Raw genomic sequence first — 18,712 nt, forward strand, 5'->3', positions numbered from 1 at the left:
TTGAAATAATCTCCAACCTTCCTCAATGTCCTGCTTTTGACAGACGCAATTTTATTAATAAGATCTATTCTATTACTAAGATCTATTCTATTAATAACATCTATTCTATTAATAACATCTATTTCCAAGTCAAAGATTTTAGATGCACCTGTTGTAGCTGATGTCATATTATTTAAGCAGCAGTAGAAATAACTGCTACTTTTCTGTTTTAAATAAAAGTAATTAACATTTTTGTTAAATATATTTGTGTAAATACCTTCATGGTTAAGTACCATGTTATTATGATAATGTCGTGCCAGGCCCATGACAGCTCTTCGATGGAGAAAGCAAAACCCTAAATTAAAGGGCTCCACATGCAACTGCACCACACGCTTTTATCTATTTAGCATCTGTGGCGCAGGGCAAGAAACGCTTGTGTGCAGCCTAGCAGCTGCTACCAACGCTGGAACCGCTTGCAGGGCACAGACACCCACAACATTCTCCACTCACAGCACAAAAATAAATGAGAGTGAATTATTGATAACGGAACAGAGTCAGCATGTTGTCTGGTAATGCTAGAAGACCGACTGAGGGGCTTAAAGCAGAGCCAAGAGAGACACGTCGGCATTGCACAGCCTTTGGTGATTGTGAAATGATTCTGTACGATTGTGAAATGATTCTGTACGTACAATTTTTTATCATCGCGTGAGGAAAGATCACTCATCGTAATAACGCTGCTGAGTTCAGCGTTATTACAGGAACCAGTGTTTATTTATGTTTTTTTGTTGTTTTTTTGCAGTGTGCCCAACATCGTGTTCTAAATAAGAAGGTTTAACGCTGTTCTTGTCTAATCAATCAGAACAGGAAGCTAACAGTCAAACCGTTCTGCAAACAATCTATAAGTGCCAAGAGATTTACAGCAGGAAATATCGGCCCACTTGCAGCAATCTAAAAAAAAAAAAAAAAAGAAACATCCGTGCTCTACGTGTTGATAGTTTCATATACCATAGAGCTGCTGCTCTGGATTCTCAACGCAATTTCCCTCTTGTCTTTATTCCTTACATCATGTTTGCATGATGACTATCCAGTTAAAGGAGAAATCCTGTGACTGACTAGGGTTCACTGGGAGGTACTCACTTGCTGAAATTGAAGAGAAGTCTTTCGAACACAAGCACCGGGCCTGTACTACTGAGGATAGTCAGGGGCTGACCTGCTAGCAGGCAGAACACTGCTCCTGACAGCGCCGTACCGAGGAAACTTTCCAACACTCCCTGCGGCGCACATCAAAAACAAGTTAAGGTTGTTTTCACCGAGGTGACAGAGAAGAATTGAAGCAAATTATGACTATAAATGTACCAGAAACACATTTTATCACAAGTATTGTACAGCTTTACCGTCACAAGTCGACGCTAAATTTGTTCTTATGCAGATGACACTTTAGTTTTTCTTGGAGATAGCATAAATTGGGGTGGGCCCATTAAATGTTTATTAGTTTACAACATAATGTTGAGAAGAACAATGAACAGCAGTCATTGCTCTGAAGCAATGACTAAGAAAGGCTATCCCAGGGCAGGGATTCCCTCTTTACCCAAATTAGAAAACAGGATCGTGGAAGAGTGATGAAGTCCAGGATTGAAGGTGGGGGGTTCATTTAACACCCATGCTGTGGCTACAATGGCTGAGTAATCTGGATCTGTGGTTATTTACAGCTCTGGCAAATCCCCCGCACACGGCCGATGCTCTCTGCATGTGTCCGTCACAGCAGAGGCCAACGCAAGTACGGCTCCCGCCAGACAGGCCGTCACCTAACAGGTGCATGTGGATGACAGCGGCCGACCCTGCGTGGTATTATAGATAAGTTAGAAATTCCTGAAAGGAATCCGCAGTTTGGTTCAGCAAATGGATTTACTTTGAGCTTCTAAGCCTTAAATTAGCATGGCTTAGCAGCTGAAGAGACAAAATTGGTTTAACACGAGCAGCGATGACGGAACGATGAGCTCAGCTGACGGCCGATGCCAAGTCAGCGTCCATTGACTCTGCGTCAAAACTTGGGATTGTTTAAATGACTTAAAGTTAACAGGTAACATCCGGCCGCCCAGGTACTGAACTTTATACATCGTCCTCATGTCCTCCCCGCTTCCTTAATCAAACGAAGGCATTTTGACGAGTAAGGCTACCTGCATGTTGTCTGTAGCGTCTCCGAGCAAGCCTCCGAACGTGATTGCGTTGGTGACCGTGCCCAGATAGATGAACAGGATGGCAGACAGAGACTGAATGTGGAGGGCGTCGTAAAAGTCGCTGGCGAAAAACGGCAGCTTTCGCTTCACGTCCAGGATAAGACCGCCGCAAAACCTTAAAAAGACAGAGAGAGCCGTTGGAGTTTTTCAGCTTCACATGACAGCTCAGTTTGATCAAAGACATTGGAGGTGCACAAGGTGTGCTAAAGATTGGCCTGGATACGTTTCTGTCACAGTTTCATAAGAGGGGGAATGTTCTGAACAAAAGAAACACAATAAGGTTATTCAGCTGTGAAGTGCGTCCATTGTTCTGTAGTTCCTTGTTCCTGACTGAAAAGTTTACTGGAGGACAAAGGCTGAAAGACTTTCATTTGACACCAGACATGTGTCGTCCTGACAGCAATTGGAGACAATCAGGATTATAAAAAATGATGCTAATACACTCATCTGTCAAAAACTTTCCACAAGAAAATTCAAAAACATACCATGCTTCTTTTTTTTTTTTTTAAGGTGTCAGCTCCTGTCGTTCTCATTTGAACTTGTCTCGCCACTTATAATGATTTCACAATGGTATGAAAAATTCGAATTACTTTTTTGTGCACTGCAGCTCCTCTCCCACTTGGTGCCCTCCTCCACCTCCTCCGCCTCCGTGTCCCGTATCGTGGGGGGTGTCCCCGTTCATCTGAGGAGCCTCTCCTCCGGCGTACATGTTCTTTCTTTAAAAGCACACAAAAAAATGTATTGTCTTCAGATTAAAGAAGAAAAAAAAAGAGCCTACGATTCAATAAATGTTTAGCATAAAGATGCGTGGCAAAAATAAATTTGTCTTTTGTTGTGTGGCAAAGTCTCACAACCAGCACTTAGAAAAACACGACCAGCACTTATTAAAGAAACTCTCTTCTTCACTTCTGGCAGACATATTTTTTTTACTTTGAAGCAGTGATCCATTTTGTGGAAACACAACAGATTTTATGAATATTACTCAAGATCCTAAGGCATTCACGTCAAAATAGATTGCTTCACTTTTGATATTTAATTAAATGTTCTGCTCTCAGAGGATCACACGCCCACATGGTCTTATTTGGTTTTGTTTGATGTGAGGCCTCTGACGGGAACGTATGCATTACGCAACATGTCAAACAGCTGAGTCGGTTTGTTTACTTTAAAGGCTTCGTCCAAATGTTTCCATTCGCTAATGTAAAATCTGAAAATACAAAGTTAGGCGTCCAAAACTAAAACAAAAGGTGTCACGTGGCGGCTAATCAAATGAATGGCAGCTTCTTTAATTTGGAATATAATGCGGATCAGATCAGACCTTTTGTCTGAGGAGGGAAGGGACTTGGGCGGCTCGATTCTGATGTCGGGGTCCCACTCGCCAGGAGGAAGGACGATCACTTCGTCCAGGAACTCATCGATTCCAGCCAGCAGGTCCTTCCTGCCTTTCGCTTTGTAGGCGATGTCGTGAAACACCTTTGATTGAAACAAAAACCGACCGATTACCATTTAAGAAATGAACGTGTGCTTTTCTTTTTTCTTTTTGCAATCCAGTGCCTGGAAACAGAAACAAACAGAAAAAATAAATAAACAAATAAAATCTGCAACTTCAACAACTGAGTGGAAAAAAAGTATTTCCTAATAGCTTTGTTTTCCCTGAGCGAAGGGTACAGCACGTCACTGACTGTAATTTATGGCACCTAAAAATCACCGCTATGCAGATGTTTCCCAATGCACACACACATACGGGTTTACGCCAGCACCGAGCCTCCCAGTGTGTATAGTACTACCACTAAACAACATGTCAGGCAGCGAGTCAAAAATACTTCAAACATCTGATAAACCTGCGACACCACCGTTCTGGTGGGAGCTGAGGGGGTAAAGTTTAACTTGAGGAAACCCAGAGCAAACTCTTCCTAAAACTACTGTATCAACAGAGAGCATGTGAACGGGAGAGCTGAGGCCTGTGGGAAAAATGCAGGCCACGTGCTCCCAGTATTAAAAATGCTGAAGGCGTCGATCTTTCTGACAAATACTGTGGCAGGTGTACGAAAGACACTAAGCAGGAAGATTGAAGAAATGCTTTACTCCAATCGTTTTGCTTATAATTTCAGCTAGAAGTTGGCCGACAGCAGGACTGTTTCCTTATTGGTAGAAAACAAGCTACGTGGCCAATTTTATAAAATCACAACCAGTTTGTTCCTGTGCACTGCTTGCCAGGGTGCCAGATAGTCTAACCGCATCATTTTACTGATTCAACAAATCTGAGTTTTCCAAAACAAACCTAGTGTTCGGCCTTTACAATAACGTTAACGGGGCAGAGAGATGCTTTACTGGCTGCTGTGGCTTTCTGCCTTTCCGTGGTTCGTCACGTGCTCCATGTTCAGAAGGTTGCACAGAAAGCAGCGGAAACTCTGGTCGTTAAAGTTTAAGACGTACGAAGCGAAAATAAGGTAAACTTTACGAAGCAAGAAACCAACTTTTTAAACCGTTTTCCACAAACGATCACCTGGAACTGCTTTAAAATACGAGACGACAATCAAAGCGTGACACTATAAAACAACCGTTAGCCTAGCATGGAAACATCTGCGGCAGGAGCAAGAGGGGAATTTATTAATGACAGCAGACTGTACAGATTATGAACATTATTGGTGAATCAGTTAAATTTGACACCAGGAGAAAACTAATACAAACCAGGTGGTGAAATGGAGCATGTAGCAAACACTGATTTTTATTTTACCTTTGGCGTATTACTAAACTGGGTCTTAGTATTTACCAAATGTCTATTCTTAAATGACTAAATTAGTATTGGCAGACAAGAAATATCTTGATCTGGACATCTCTTCCATAGTTTTTAAGAAAAAACATATTCTCAATATCGACTTACCTCGTCGGACATCAGGGTAGCGATTGCTCTTCCGATCTCTCGGTAAGACTTGGACTTTCCTTTAGGTCCCAACAGAACAAACATAAATCTAGGTACGACATGAAAGTATTCATTTAGTTTTGTTTTGTTTAATTCATGTTTCCGTGCGACATCAGTAGGTCACGGGAGGATTTTTACAGCAGAGTACCTCGTGGGCACGGGGACTTCAGTAAGCGCTCCCAGCATAACGGCCTGCTGCAGACGGACAAAAGCAACAAACGGGGTTTCCAGGAAGTCCACCTCTCCGACCAGCACGTTTGATGCCTCGGCATCGCGGGGCAACTTTTTCATGAACTTATTCTTCAGCTGTGGAACAAATCAGAGAGAGAGAAGACAGAGTGAATGTGTGAGGCAGTGGAATAACATAGAATACCCTCAGGATCAATACTTAGCTTGCAAGATGGTTTATGAAGCACATAGGATTCATCCAATATCCATTTTAAGATTATGAAAACATGCCGACAAGACAAAGAAAGTATTGTTGCTTTTATTGCCTTTAAGCATGTAGAACAGCGGTGGTGTCTGCCCTTTACTTGAATTATGTGGCAAAACGCATCTTGACTTTATGCCATCCAATAAACAAAGCTGACAAGCACGTATATCCAAAGTCTACACTGGTCTTACTTTGTAGTTGACAAGGGGACAAATACACATGTTATCCTATTTGTTACAATCCTAAAAACACCCATAGGTTGCAGCACATTAAAGACACGGTGCAAAGTCTCGTCTTGCCTCGAACTCGTAGTTGAAGGCACTCATTCTGACTTTTACTTTGATAAAAAAAGAACCCGCGTGAAAAGTACCGCCAACCCCACCCAGGAGTTACACCGGTTCATCGAGGTAGGGCAATGCACTCCAGGACAACAACCCTCTACTGCCTCCCCAATCAGGAAACTGTGCGAAATGAGCAAAACGTGGTGCAATTGTGTTGCAAGCAAAATGCTTAGAATCATCAATAAGCAATGGAGTTGTTCTGTAAAACAAATATCTGTATCTTAGCACACTAAGGGTTCAACTGTTTGACTTTGGTTTCAAGTGTAAAAAAATAAAATAAGAGCATAAAAAAATCTGTATGTGTGTGTGCACTAGCATCAGATGGTTGAGAGGTTTTGGTTAATTAGGCAGTGTTGTGATAGAAACGCTTTGCCGCTGTCCGCTTCCCACATCCAAGGAATCATGTGCCTGCTGCTCTTTATTCAGGTCAAATTCTTTTAAGCTGAGGCCATCAAATGACTAATAAGAAGTAAACAATAGTATTACATCAAATCGGTGAATAAATTAGACGACAGCTTAAGAGCTAAAATAAGGATAAATAAAAAAGGACGTAGTTAAGGCCAAAATGGTTGAGCACATCCAAAGAGTTATTAAAAGTTGTTACATTTTAACCGGATCTGCCCTGCTTTTATCTCCTGCTGTGGATCCGTCACCGTCACTATGATAACAACTTACAGAGAGCTACTCCGTCCTGAACCATGGCGGTGGCAGAAATAGTCGATCTGAATCTTCAAAATGGGAAACACTAGAGAACATAATATTCATGCAATTCATTCGCATGTTTATCGACACGGCAACACACAAAGAAGAGTCACTCGACTCAATTTACCCATATTTACAGCCAGAGGAATATTTAATTGGAAAAAAATCAAGAATTGTGTTTATATTTCAACTATACACCCTGAGGAGGACGGGAAGAGAGAATTAAATAAAAAGTCTGGAGAGGTAACTGTTGGTACAACCGCCTGGTTATGGTAAAAATCTATACATGTGGATGTGGATGGTGCTTTCACATTACCTGATCCTTTTCTGGTTTATCAGAGAAATCGCTCAGGCTGTTGGAGGTGAGGTTCCGGTGGGTCGTGGTAGGGCTACCTGCAGATAGACCGTATACATATATGCATTGTTTGAATCAAAAAGACAGGACGACGCAGTGAATTAGACATTTTCTGCCTTACGGGAGGTGAGCAAGAGTAAAGAAAAGCATGAGTCGGGCATACAGAAGGAGCCAGAAATATCAGCTAAATGTGGCAAGGATTAAGCTTAACAAGTAATGCCAGATGGCCGTTCATTCAGCGAGGAGAGCTGGGCTGTGTGGTCATCTCAGGGCTGCTGCTTGTAGGCGTCAGCAGACACATGCTGCTTAAGCAACTATTGGCAAATAGAGAGAGAGTGTAAACTTTGGAATTTTACTCCTTCGCCGTTATTGGCAGAAAACAGAGACGATAACAATCTCTGTTGCCCAACAAATATTCTAGTACATTCTAGTAAGAGTGCGTCCACATTCGAGTAAGTCTACGCGTCTAAATGTAAATGTCAGTGAGGCTCTGCTCTGTCCCGTGTTTTCACTCATGTGCCGCTTCTCAGCTGGCGGGCTGTGACCTCACTTACAGAGGTGTCCCATGCTGGAGCTCCTCATGACCTCGCATGACTCCGTCGCGTCTTGTGGTATTAAACAAGGCACAGAGTGATCGAAGGAGGAGCGCGGTGCTGTCCCCACCCCGGACGCAGGAAGACAGCACAGACCCCGGGAAGATCAAGAGAGAGGGGAAGAAAGGCAGGAAAAAAGGGAAAGAAGAAAGAGTTTGGAAGGGCGGGGAAGAAGAAAAGAAGGAAAAGAGATTGGATCAGAAAACTATTAGTGTAGAAAAGGTGGTTAGTGTTTGGAGAAACTTGGCTATAAATGGAAGAAATGCTTGAATTGACGACAACTAAAATCCAGGAAAATCGGTATTACCATTTTCCTGATTTGAAAACAGCCGGCTTGCGCTGGAAACGCTCTTGCCGATGTCGGCAAGAGAGCGCAGGTTGGACTTCTTGGTCTGGTGGCGATGCTTTCGTAACAGCGTGTACACCACCTTCTCCTTTAGGTCTGCCTTCAGCTGACCGGTCTCAATCTGGCTGTCGGTGATCATCTCTGTAAAATGGAGACGTGAAGGATTAGGACAGCGACGTCCGCAAAACAGTGGATTTTTTTTGTGCGTTGACTCCACCGACCGACAACTTGTGGCAGTGTGGACGCCTCCATGTCTAGCAGGATTGTCCCCTTCTCGATGTACGCTTTGAGCTCCATCAAGCTGTGTAAGGACAGCGTGGCGACATGAGGCTTGCTCCAACGCTCTCCACCTTTCTCCACCTTCTCCTCAAACTTAATCCACCTAGATGAAGCACGATGAAGACAAAGAGGCAAGGGACAATGTCAAGAGTTGCTTGGACAACACCCAAAAAGGCACAGAGCGTGTTTGTCTTTGCTACAGCTCCTGTTTTTGAATTGGTCACACTCCAAATGGTAAACAAAAGCCTGCAGGTAAAAACTTAAATCAGTGGCTGTAAAAAAAAAAAAAAAAGGAGAAAGGTACCAGAGGGATGAAGCCAGTGTTCGGTGGTGCTCAGACCACACACATGGATCATTTGGTGAAACGAGACTTCGTTGGCACCTTGGCTAAGCTTGTCCTCAGGGTACAACCCCGGGACAAGGATTCTTTTTTTTAATAATAACGCATCACATGTCACTGGTACAAAGAACTATTCACATGAGGCCAGAGGATGGGGTTTCCTCTCGGGATAGAGTATCCCTTTGGCCGTCGTCCACATGTCTGCGACCTGCCGTCTTGCCTAAAGAGGAGACACCATTCACTTGTAGGAGTTCATCTGCAGACACTCCCATTTGACCCTTGCTTCCTTAAATAGGAACGAATTTTAACTTGTAAGGAGCATCTGTTATCACCTTGGAAATTTCTCCGGCCTTGTAACATTGACTACGTGCGTCAACGTTACAGAAACACGCTTTTCTTTAGAAATAGCTCGAACTGATGCCTGTATCTCATTGAAAAACAAGCCGTGGAAAAGTAGTTACAGAGTTTAAAGGTTGGGCCTGTGCCAAAGTAAATCCTGTTGGGATCATGTGGGAGTTTGAGCCCTTTCCTGGTCTCACAGGGCAGGTAGCGCAAAACGCGATCAGATAAGAACATACTGGGAGTTCACTGGAGTGCAACCTATTTCCTTACACCATCATAAAACATGTTGGGATTGTGTTCCACATTCAGGACTGTGAAGCAGGAAATTTCTCCCAACTCTGCCCATTGGAGAGCAGTGAGGAGTTGGGCCGAGGGGCCGACAGCCGAGTGGCTCACCTGGCCGTTTCTTTCCATTCCAGCTCCTGGCCGTCCACGGACAGGAGCTCGTCCAGCTCTGTGAAGAGCTGCGGGGGCGGCGGGCCGTCATCCTCCTCTCCCAGAATGAACCGAATCCTCTCAGCTGGAGAAACTACACAGGGAAGAGTTGCGAGGTTAGGACTCTCAAAATCAAGTAAAGCATGTTTCGTACCTGCGCTGTCTTGCAAAACAAAGCTTGAATTGAGGAATGTCGTCACACACATGTTGAATGTGTTAAAAAATAATAGTTTGAAAAATCAGGTTTTGTTAATTGCTGTGGGACAATTTTATCTGAAGTTGGCAAAACAAAAACAACATGTTAGTCCCAAACGTCTGCATTCAAAGAGTAAAGGACCATGCTAAGATATGAAGATGGTACAATGCTATGTTGGCCACTCGGTTAGTGAGCTATAAACTGTAAGAAGTGCAAATAAAGAGTTGATTCGTGCAACTTTCAAAACATTTCACAAGTGCATATTAAATCTGAATTCAAAGGTATCATTACATGTGGAGATTGGTTATTTTACAGTAGCCAATTTGTCCTTTACTCTCAGGGTGAAAAATCTAAAAAGAAAAGTTTTTTTTTCTTTTATAAAAGAGTTATTAAAATCTAATTGTCTGTTATGTCACAAAACCTAAGTGACCATATCTAGATATCTTCTTCCATACACAGAAATGCTTGAAATACCAAGATATTGGATGACAACACGCGTCAGAGAGGAAACGTTCAGCAGGTTACAGTAAGGCAGAACGGAGCACCGAAAAGTTTCTCTATTTCAATCCTTCCCTTTAAGTCTCACATTTCAGGAAGGATCTTTAGCCTCAGAGTGAGAATACACACAGACAGTTGTTTTAGAAACGCTAGCTGAGCTAATTGCTACTATAGACATGATAACTGCTTTCTCGGCAGTGTGAGATTCATTGGGTCTCATACTAACAAAGGTAACAATTAAAGATGTTTTACAGCAGGAAGGCTCAGAAGCATTTTTAAACATTGATTTTATAGTTCTTAAAATGAAATTGGAATTAGCTGAAATGTTCATCAACAAACGAGAACTTGACAAAAACGTACAGGTTGGATATTGTTCATCATTTTCTTTTTCCCAGGAAGGAAAACCTAAGTTGCATGTCACACAAAACCTGCAGTTTCCTACATTTACTCATTATGTGGTATAACAGAGTTTTTATTAAAAAAACAAAAAAAAACATTGTGCCACCTTAAAACCTTGGCAAAAGAAACAAAGGTTTAATCAAGAACTGAAAGGGTTGGCATATTCATACTGTAAAAGATTAAAAGAACAAGCAAATGCAAATACTACAAATCTCCAAAAAAAAAAAAAAAAAGGATAAGCAAGTTGCCATACACTTGAATATTATGTTGAAGTGTTTATAAAAAAATATAGAAAAAACTGGATCTGCATAGCTTTGTATGGGAAAAGACATTTATGGTGAAAAAATACTTTCGACAGACAAACCAAACCGATCAATTCATCTTCTGATCATTTCTGACAAGAGAAACCTCTAACCATGAACCACGGCAGTGGAAACATTACAATTTGAGATTGCTTTAATACCCCAGGTACTTAGCACCTGGTTGTTAAGTACTAAAAATATAGCCTCATGCAGCAGGACTGTTCAGGGGAAAGCGTTTGTTCCCCTGAACAAACGCTTAATGCTTAATGCTTGCACTGGAGGTGAAGCATTAAGTCATATACTCCTCCCAAAGCACAATTGCAAATCCAACAAGGAATGTCTCGAAAGGAAGAAACGGCGAGCCATGGAATGCTAAAGTCAAAGGGCAGGTTTGAATCTGGCCTTTGACTTGGGCGGTGGGGGTGGGGCGTTCTAGACGGGTGGTACGTGCATCGTACAGCTGCAGGAATTCTGCACGAGTTAAGTGTTCAGAAATTTCACCGGGGTGATGTCATAGCTCCTACAAACCAAACACCAGCTCCTGAGGCCTTTGGGGGGTACCAGCACATGTAAGGAACACCCTAGGAAATGCAACGATACTGGTTGAGTATTTCTGGAAAAAGGAAACCCTGTCTCACTCTCATCGTTACAATGTAATGTTCTGGTTATCTACAAGAGAGGCTAGATACACACTCTGTATCCGGAGTTTGGTATGAAAAGAGCCATTGATGCTTGATGGGAAAACTCTGGCAGCACACCCATAGGAGGAAAACGTTCCCCTTCCCTTCTGAGAAAAGTGAAATCTTAAACAGGAAATCATCAAGTGTAGTGGCATGCATTAGCATTTATTTATCTTCTTGCTCTTCTTTGAATTAAGCTCAGGCATACTCTAAAACCAATAATTCCCTTTGTCTTGCATCCTACATACAGAGAGTTTTCCATTGTATAATAGGAAATAACTCATGTTAACACTACCAGGAAAGTTGTGCAACCGTGTTAAGTAGCAAGGCATAGGAGTCTATTTTTAAAGCTCTTTTTGTACACAGTACAAGTCAGCAGTCTACTTTGACGACGTACCATGGCTTGTAACCTTCTAATCCTGAAATAGCGCTCCGTCACCTTAATTTAGGACAGTCGTTTTTAAACTCGTACAATCTAAAATTAAGCTACAGTAAGGTCAAGATAAGTGCAAGGGAGATTGACTTATAGGGTATTACCCCTGTGTGAAACATCTCGATCTGACCAAAGACGTCCCCGGGACATCTCCGGTGTCAGGACTGCTCGCCACCTCACGGGGCACCAAATCACCAAGCACGTCTCAGGTCGCCCACAACCGGTGCTCAGCGAAAGCCAGACCTTTAGTTGTGGTTGGAAACAGCTTACAAGTGGTGGGATGAATCAACAGGATTACAGGGATTTAGATAAAGGTCAAAACAGCAGGAAATCTATGAAGTGGAAGGCGGCTGTGTATGCACTGTCTACAAGTGTTTGTGTTTTCAGTCGGGACTGCGTGTTCGGCACGAAATGCTACCCACATATCTAATCCGATGGTGCCTCACTCTAACACATCCTGCATAAGTCATCTGAGAGCAATGGTCCAATCTGTATTTATTACAGCCAGTTTCTGATTATTTCTCCTGAGAAAGTGGAAGAGGCGTAGCTTACGTACGGCATGACAGGACAGGGCAAAACAGCCAAAGCCAACATCAAATATTTTCCATGGGGTCACCAGGGTTGCTCACGGCTCCACAGTGGAAAAATGTTTAATCCGGCAGTGGCTCTTCATACACACGAGCCCGTCCTCTCACTCAACCTTACGAGACTGTTTACGCTTCCTACCGAGATACACTCCGACGAGAAGGTGGGAGTCTGCGTGTGGATGAGTGTGTTTGGGAGGAATTTAATGTTCCGTTGCAGTCGCTCTTCGCTGCTCACGTTTGGTTGCACTTGTTTCTCGCTGCCTGCTGTTTTACAGCCCAACACCGAGTCGATGAATGAACAACCAGCGTTAGTCTGGGCTTTCTGTTGCAATTACCAGCGTGGAAAAAGCAGGAGGGTTCATCATGTTTTATTTTGTATTTAATCTGTGTATTACCTAATAACTATATAATTAACTAGGCCTCTATAAGTGGACTGAACTGATTCTAAGGTAACAAGAAACCATTTAGATTCATAGTGTTATTTACTGAGTTATACAGAGCAGCTGTAAAGGCCTTATAAGCTTAATTGCTAAATGAAATAGCTTCCCACAGACTTACGTTTTTGTCCATGACCAAACTTAATTTTAAAGATTTAAACTACATTCAGACATTACACACTCATTTTGCCGGCTCAGACGTAGACCCTTTTTGGCAACACTGGTAAAGATGTACAAAAAAAAAAAAATGAATAAATACATAAATAACGCCTTAAAATAAAATATTTTCTTGTTGCCCTACCAAAATTACTATAACATAATACATTCTATGATATAGTTGCTCTTTAGAAATATTAGCTCCCAAAAATTATTTTGAAAACAATTTCTCTAAGTTCTAATCAACTTTCCCTCGGTCAGAATAAAGTTATAAAGCATGACTTCCTGTCATGCTGGGTTTTTTTTTAATTAAATGACTACAACAATTTGCCCATATCTACATCAGTAATTCAGAAAATATATTCTGATTATGCTTGCATATCAAAACAAATGGGATTTTACTATAAATAACAACCTTTAAGCAGGTATTAAACATACTTTCTCATTAAGATGATGTAATATTCAAATCTAAAATGACTAAGTGGCCATAAGTGGAAAATCATTCTTATTGACAGAAAAAAAAGGCTAAAACAACAAAACAAGTTACCTGATCACATTTAGTTACTGAAATAAATGAACTTTTTAATAATGTTCTAATTTATTAAACGGTTCAACTATCACAAATGTGCAGAGTTTGCTGAACAGTACAGAGACTTTAACTGAAGCCGTATGTTTTGGTTCGATCAGCATAAGATTAAAGGTTTTGGGGGAAAAAAAAACAAAAAAAAACTCCAGGTGGATCTCTAAAGCAGTGGTGTTCACACTCTTTGTCTAGAAGTCCAAAATCGGCCAAAAATGATAACTTTTCATTAAACGAGCAAAAAAATGGAAAAAAATTAAATGTGTTTTTGTTATATTTCCATGCACTTTAACTAAAATGTTAAAATTAAGGGGTTTTTAAGGGCGCTCATGGCAGTCAGGGGCGCATTCTGCGGCTCATGTGTTAAAATTCAAATGATTTTCAGAGTAATTAAATTGGGCTTGAGACATGAAGATAAGGAGATTAATGAGACCAAGCCACTTATCATATCAAGGTATCTTTGGATGACTAAGCACACAGGCTGCATGACACCAGACCGTGAGGAGCAACAATGGATTACAGCGTCAGAGAAGAGAGGATTACCCAAGAGCACGTCTGCAGCGTCGAGGCTGAGAGACGACGGCTTCATGTCGCAAATGCACGAAATGGAAAACGTGGGGGGGAAACTTTCCGATGTCTTCCCTCTCCTCCCACCAGTTTTAAAGTAACATATTCTTCTCTGTATTTTTGCAAAAAGGAAAAAAGAGCACAGAGTAAATATTTGTTCTTCTGGCCAAAGAAGCCCAACGAATTTCAGATGCATCCTTATTTGCAGTCCAAACATTACACACAATATTCAATAGACTCCCTTGATCTGAAACAATCATGTGGCCGCAACAGCTGACATTGATAAAAAACAACTGTGAGAAGGCAGAACAGCTGTACATTCCTGCAGACCTTCTGTCCTGATGCTTCACTTCGTAATCCCACACAACGCAGGAAAAACATTTCTGAGTGTAAATTCTGGACCTTTTTTTTTAGTTTTCAGATAGCTTGCTATGTAGAAGTTACTCTTAAAAGACATAGTGGGCAAATTGCCTTATTTTACATCAGCTGGTACAGGTGTTAACAAATGAGAAGTTGTTTCTACCGTCCGACATTGGAGCCCCTGAAACCTCTTTATTGAGAACATGGGCAGGAATTTAGCTCATCCATTTGCACCATTTGGAAAATCACCATCAATTCTTACTGGAATGAATGCTAACTGTACATTTAGGAAATTTATTTATTTTTTTTTTTTTTGTGGATTTTTTCCATATGGGTTCTGTGGACAGGTTATGAGTAAACACGGGCTGGTTACTCATATCAAAGTTTGTCGTGGATTTAAAATTTCAGGCTGCTACAGTTTGCCAGAGAAAGTGTCAGATGTATGAGTAATGTTCCCAGGTCTACTGCAGAGCAGCTGGCTGCAGGCTGCTACAATTCTCCCTTACCTACAAAAGGGACATATTCAGCTGTTTAGACATGGTAACAAATAAGAACCACACATCAGTCTTATGAAGATAACTGCTTAAAAGAGAGGTAAAATCTTACCTGAATGTTTATACACTTTAATCTGTTTTATCTTCATGTAAGAATAAAGGCTAGCTTCATTCTGTCACTGTTTTTTCTTTAAAGCACATAGAAAATTCCTAGGCACATGGTAACTAGTAGCCTGGAATATGCAATTCTGCTCGATTCTCATCTACACTCTGTACTCCATCAGTTTTCTCCCACTAAGTTGGATTTGTCCAGTAGAATTTATCAGGCCAATCAACACACAGAAGGAGAAGTTGTGAAGGATAAAGTTGATTTTCTGCGCTATAGTCTGCCTGTAGTTTTAGCAACGGCAGCGGAGAAATTGAGAGAGGCTGTTCGGTCCATTTATTATCATTAACAGCTGCCTTGTTCACCTAACTTCTCTCACTGCAGTGGAGGATGGTTGTTTACGGTCCAGGCCATTTGCGTTAAGCGTCATAGCATCGAACCGGCGTTTTGCATACATCATGGACAAATGTTGCCGATTGGGTAACATTTAAAACTCTAACAAGAGTCCACGTCTCCAGAAAGCAAATGTTTCTCAATATCCAAGAGCCAAGATCTCTTTACAAAGCAAAGCATAGAATAAGAGGCGGGTTTTTTCCTGCTAATTCTTCAGTTTCAGTCTGTTTGTAAACCAAGTCTCTTCATTTTTCTGATGCACTCTTATTTTTCTCTACATTGTTTTATCCTTAGTTTCAGCTTTTCCGATACCATTTAATTTGATCGTTATTTCATCACAGAGATCATCCAAACCCATCTGAACTTAAACCATCATTCTAATCACCAGTTTACTTCTCCACATACTTTCAAGTATCCTGACATTTTTCCCTACAAGCCCTGTTCAGTTGGGAGATTTACCTTTTTCTCTGGCTCTTCATTTTAATACCTTAACGATCACCTCAAACAGATTGGTACAAGATATTTTAGGTAAATTCCAGCACTGCGAGTGATAATTATACGGCTTGCAGTTGGAATGTTTTGGGGCAAACCTCTTGGGGTTAAGATAACCCCCCTGTACAATTACAGTAAGTGGATCTTTTAGTCTACACTGATGCCAAATTATAATGTTGACTCGAAGGTTGCTGGATCGTTCCCACCAGTGAAGTTCATTAAAATTTTTATTTTGTTCCATAGCAGGTTTTATACATCACAAACAAAAATATATATTTCTTTCTTCCTTACAGATATATCCTGTTTTTGTCATTTTTGTTGCACTTAAATGTTTCAGATCAAACTAATCTTAAGATCAAGAAATTATAACGAGAGTGAACACACAAGGCTGTTAAAAAAAAATCATTTTATTAAGAAAAAAAAACCTATTTGAACAAATTAATAAATCATAAAGTAATAGTCACTAATCATCTTTTGGTCTGATTTTTCTAGTCACTGACAATTGTGATTAGTCAAGGAATAGCGCCTCACTGACAACATGAAGTAAGCTAAAATAGCCTCGTCAAAACCCCATCATCTACAAAAATTTAAGTAAAGATGATAAATAAATCAATGGACACCCATTAGTCTGGAAAAGGGGTTACAAAGCTATTTCTAAGACACTAGGGGCTTTAAAAATAAATTTTTGATGAATGGAGAAAACATGAAACGGTTGTAAAACTTTCAAAGAGTGTCAACCTCCAAAAATTACTCCGGGAATAAAACTCTGACTCATCCAGAATTCACAAAGGAACCCCCCAAAAAAACAAATAAGGTATGCAGGCCATCTCTTGTTAATGTCGGTGTTTATGACTAAACAATGTGAAGTAGACTGGGCCAAAAAGTGATTTTCCTAAGAATCGAAACATGACGAAACATCCTGCGTGTTTTCTCTCAGCAGCAGGAGAAACGATAACGGACGTTTCACATTGTCCTTAACTTCTGTAGTGTTGTAGTTTCTCCTCATCCATTTTGGGTGACATCTGTAATTCTCTGACTTTCCTCTCCAGCTTCTGGCCAACTACTTAATTGCCTCCATGTACTTAGGTTTTAAATCCTTTCCCACAAAACCCCAAAGAGCACAGCGCAGTGGTTAAGCGCCCAGGTGTAAGAGAATACCTCTCTTTGTGTTAACTTTACACACATTAGGCCAGTCGGGTGTCATTTTAAGATTAGCCTGTGCCGTCTTCCCACTCCTATTCCCATGCTCCATCGGCTTTGTTCGGCTTCCCTAGCAGCAGAAACACTTGACGACGATTTGCGGTGAAATGTTGAAATGTATCCAAAACCTCCTGAGTAGATTATGAAGTGAAGGCGTCGGCATACGTAGAACGTTTTTTTTTTTTTTTTTTTATCAGATCTGAGAGTCAATTCGAGATGTACTCACTGAGGGGCTTCAGGATGCTCGTGCAGGAGTCGTCGACGTTCTCCGCGTCAGACTTGTACGCTCCCACAATCTGCTCGACACGTTCCCGCTTCTCCTTGTGGTTGGACTTGCGTCTGTGGCGTCTCCTGCGGTGGTAGCTCTTGGGAACGTGCACACCGATGTACACAGTGTGGTGGCCTGTGACGGCACAACGGAAACACACCAGGAGCACAGATCAAGATCTGATATATTCATAGATGAGGAGGCATTATTTTAATAACAAAAGGAAAAAACAAAACAATGGAGACCCAAGTAATCTGGTTTTGTATAGGATATATCCTCGTCTTAGGGATAGATTTAAAGGTATAGTTCAGAATTTTTAAAGTGTGGTTCTGTCGAAAGTGTTGCTGCATCTCAAAAGGCTTTACATAACAATGGCTGAAAATCTGATTGTCCAAATACAGGAAAGTAAAATAGACAATGAAATTAAACAAGGCAATGCAAACACCTTCGCTGATCAAAATTAGAATGAAAATATTTTAACTGTTAAATAAAAATAACTACGAATGGGGTAAGAAGGAATGCCGTAAATCTTACGTTAATAATGTTAACTTTGTTAATGCAAGTTGGCAGAGGCGTAATTAACAAAAGATGCATTTTTTTATCCTTCTGCAGCTGTTTTAACGAATCTTCAGTAAACTTGTAGCACATGTCATGACTTGATTGATTTTTTCAAATCGATCTCAAAAGTAACAGGAAGTCCATGTAAGGCAGGTTAAATGTTCTCGCCTCTTTTCTCCGGTTAGCAGCAAATCATAAGTGAAATTTTTAATGAGTTTAAGTCTCCAAATTAATTATTTTCATGTCAGTAAACCAACATGATATTTATGGATGTTTCAACATCTTTTAGAGTCATAAATATTTCTATTTTTGCAAATAGTCTGAGGTGAAGGAATAATAATGCTGACTGCTCCCTCAGTGACTTCATTTAGCATAAATCCAAATGAGTTGGTCCTGGAGGCTAAAGCTAACCGCTGGTCCAGAAGAGCAAAGGTCAAAGCTGACTTTTACCATCTTAAAATAACTCCAATTTAAAAACATCACAGCTCTTAATGTGGGAACTATTTGATGACTCTTTAAATGATCAACATATGTGAATTGGATGGTTATTTACAGAGTAGCTAATGATTATTTACATGCGAAATGGAGAAAACAAGCGGCGCGCCGACAGTGATCTTCCTGTGTGAAACACTTACTCCGATCAGAAAATGTAAAGTGTTTCAAGTCAAAGTAGCTTATAAAAATAAAGTGATGTAAAACAAAAA

General features: G+C 40.9%; 1 protein-coding gene across 4 annotated transcripts in view; it reads right to left on the reverse strand.

Annotated features, from left to right (window-relative positions):
• The window catches only part of LOC103135941 (electrogenic sodium bicarbonate cotransporter 1), a 35,011-nt gene that overhangs the window by 6,923 nt on the left and 9,376 nt on the right, over positions 1–18,712 (reverse strand). For 2 of the 4 annotated variants that reach the window (XM_016669807.1, XM_007548970.2), the window contains exons 3-14: positions 17,409–17,585; positions 9,264–9,396; positions 8,128–8,288; positions 7,868–8,047; positions 7,522–7,620; positions 6,929–7,005; positions 5,285–5,442; positions 5,098–5,185; positions 3,532–3,686; positions 2,807–2,932; positions 2,157–2,331; positions 1,117–1,250 (exon numbers count right to left, since the gene is read on the reverse strand). In XM_016669807.1, the coding sequence (XP_016525293.1) occupies positions 1,117–1,250; positions 2,157–2,331; positions 2,807–2,932; positions 3,532–3,686; positions 5,098–5,185; positions 5,285–5,442; positions 6,929–7,005; positions 7,522–7,620; positions 7,868–8,047; positions 8,128–8,288; positions 9,264–9,396; positions 17,409–17,585 (1,663 nt within the window). The remainder of the gene's footprint in view (positions 1–1,116; positions 1,251–2,156; positions 2,332–2,806; positions 2,933–3,531; positions 3,687–5,097; positions 5,186–5,284; positions 5,443–6,928; positions 7,006–7,521; positions 7,621–7,867; positions 8,048–8,127; positions 8,289–9,263; positions 9,397–17,408; positions 17,586–18,712) is intronic. The other 2 variants (XM_016669809.1, XM_016669808.1) reach the window with 1 other exon arrangement.

The sequence above is a fragment of the Poecilia formosa genome, unplaced genomic scaffold (genome assembly GCF_000485575.1).
Source record: "Poecilia formosa unplaced genomic scaffold, Poecilia_formosa-5.1.2 Scaffold28, whole genome shotgun sequence".
Lineage (NCBI taxonomy): Eukaryota > Metazoa > Chordata > Actinopteri > Cyprinodontiformes > Poeciliidae > Poecilia > Poecilia formosa.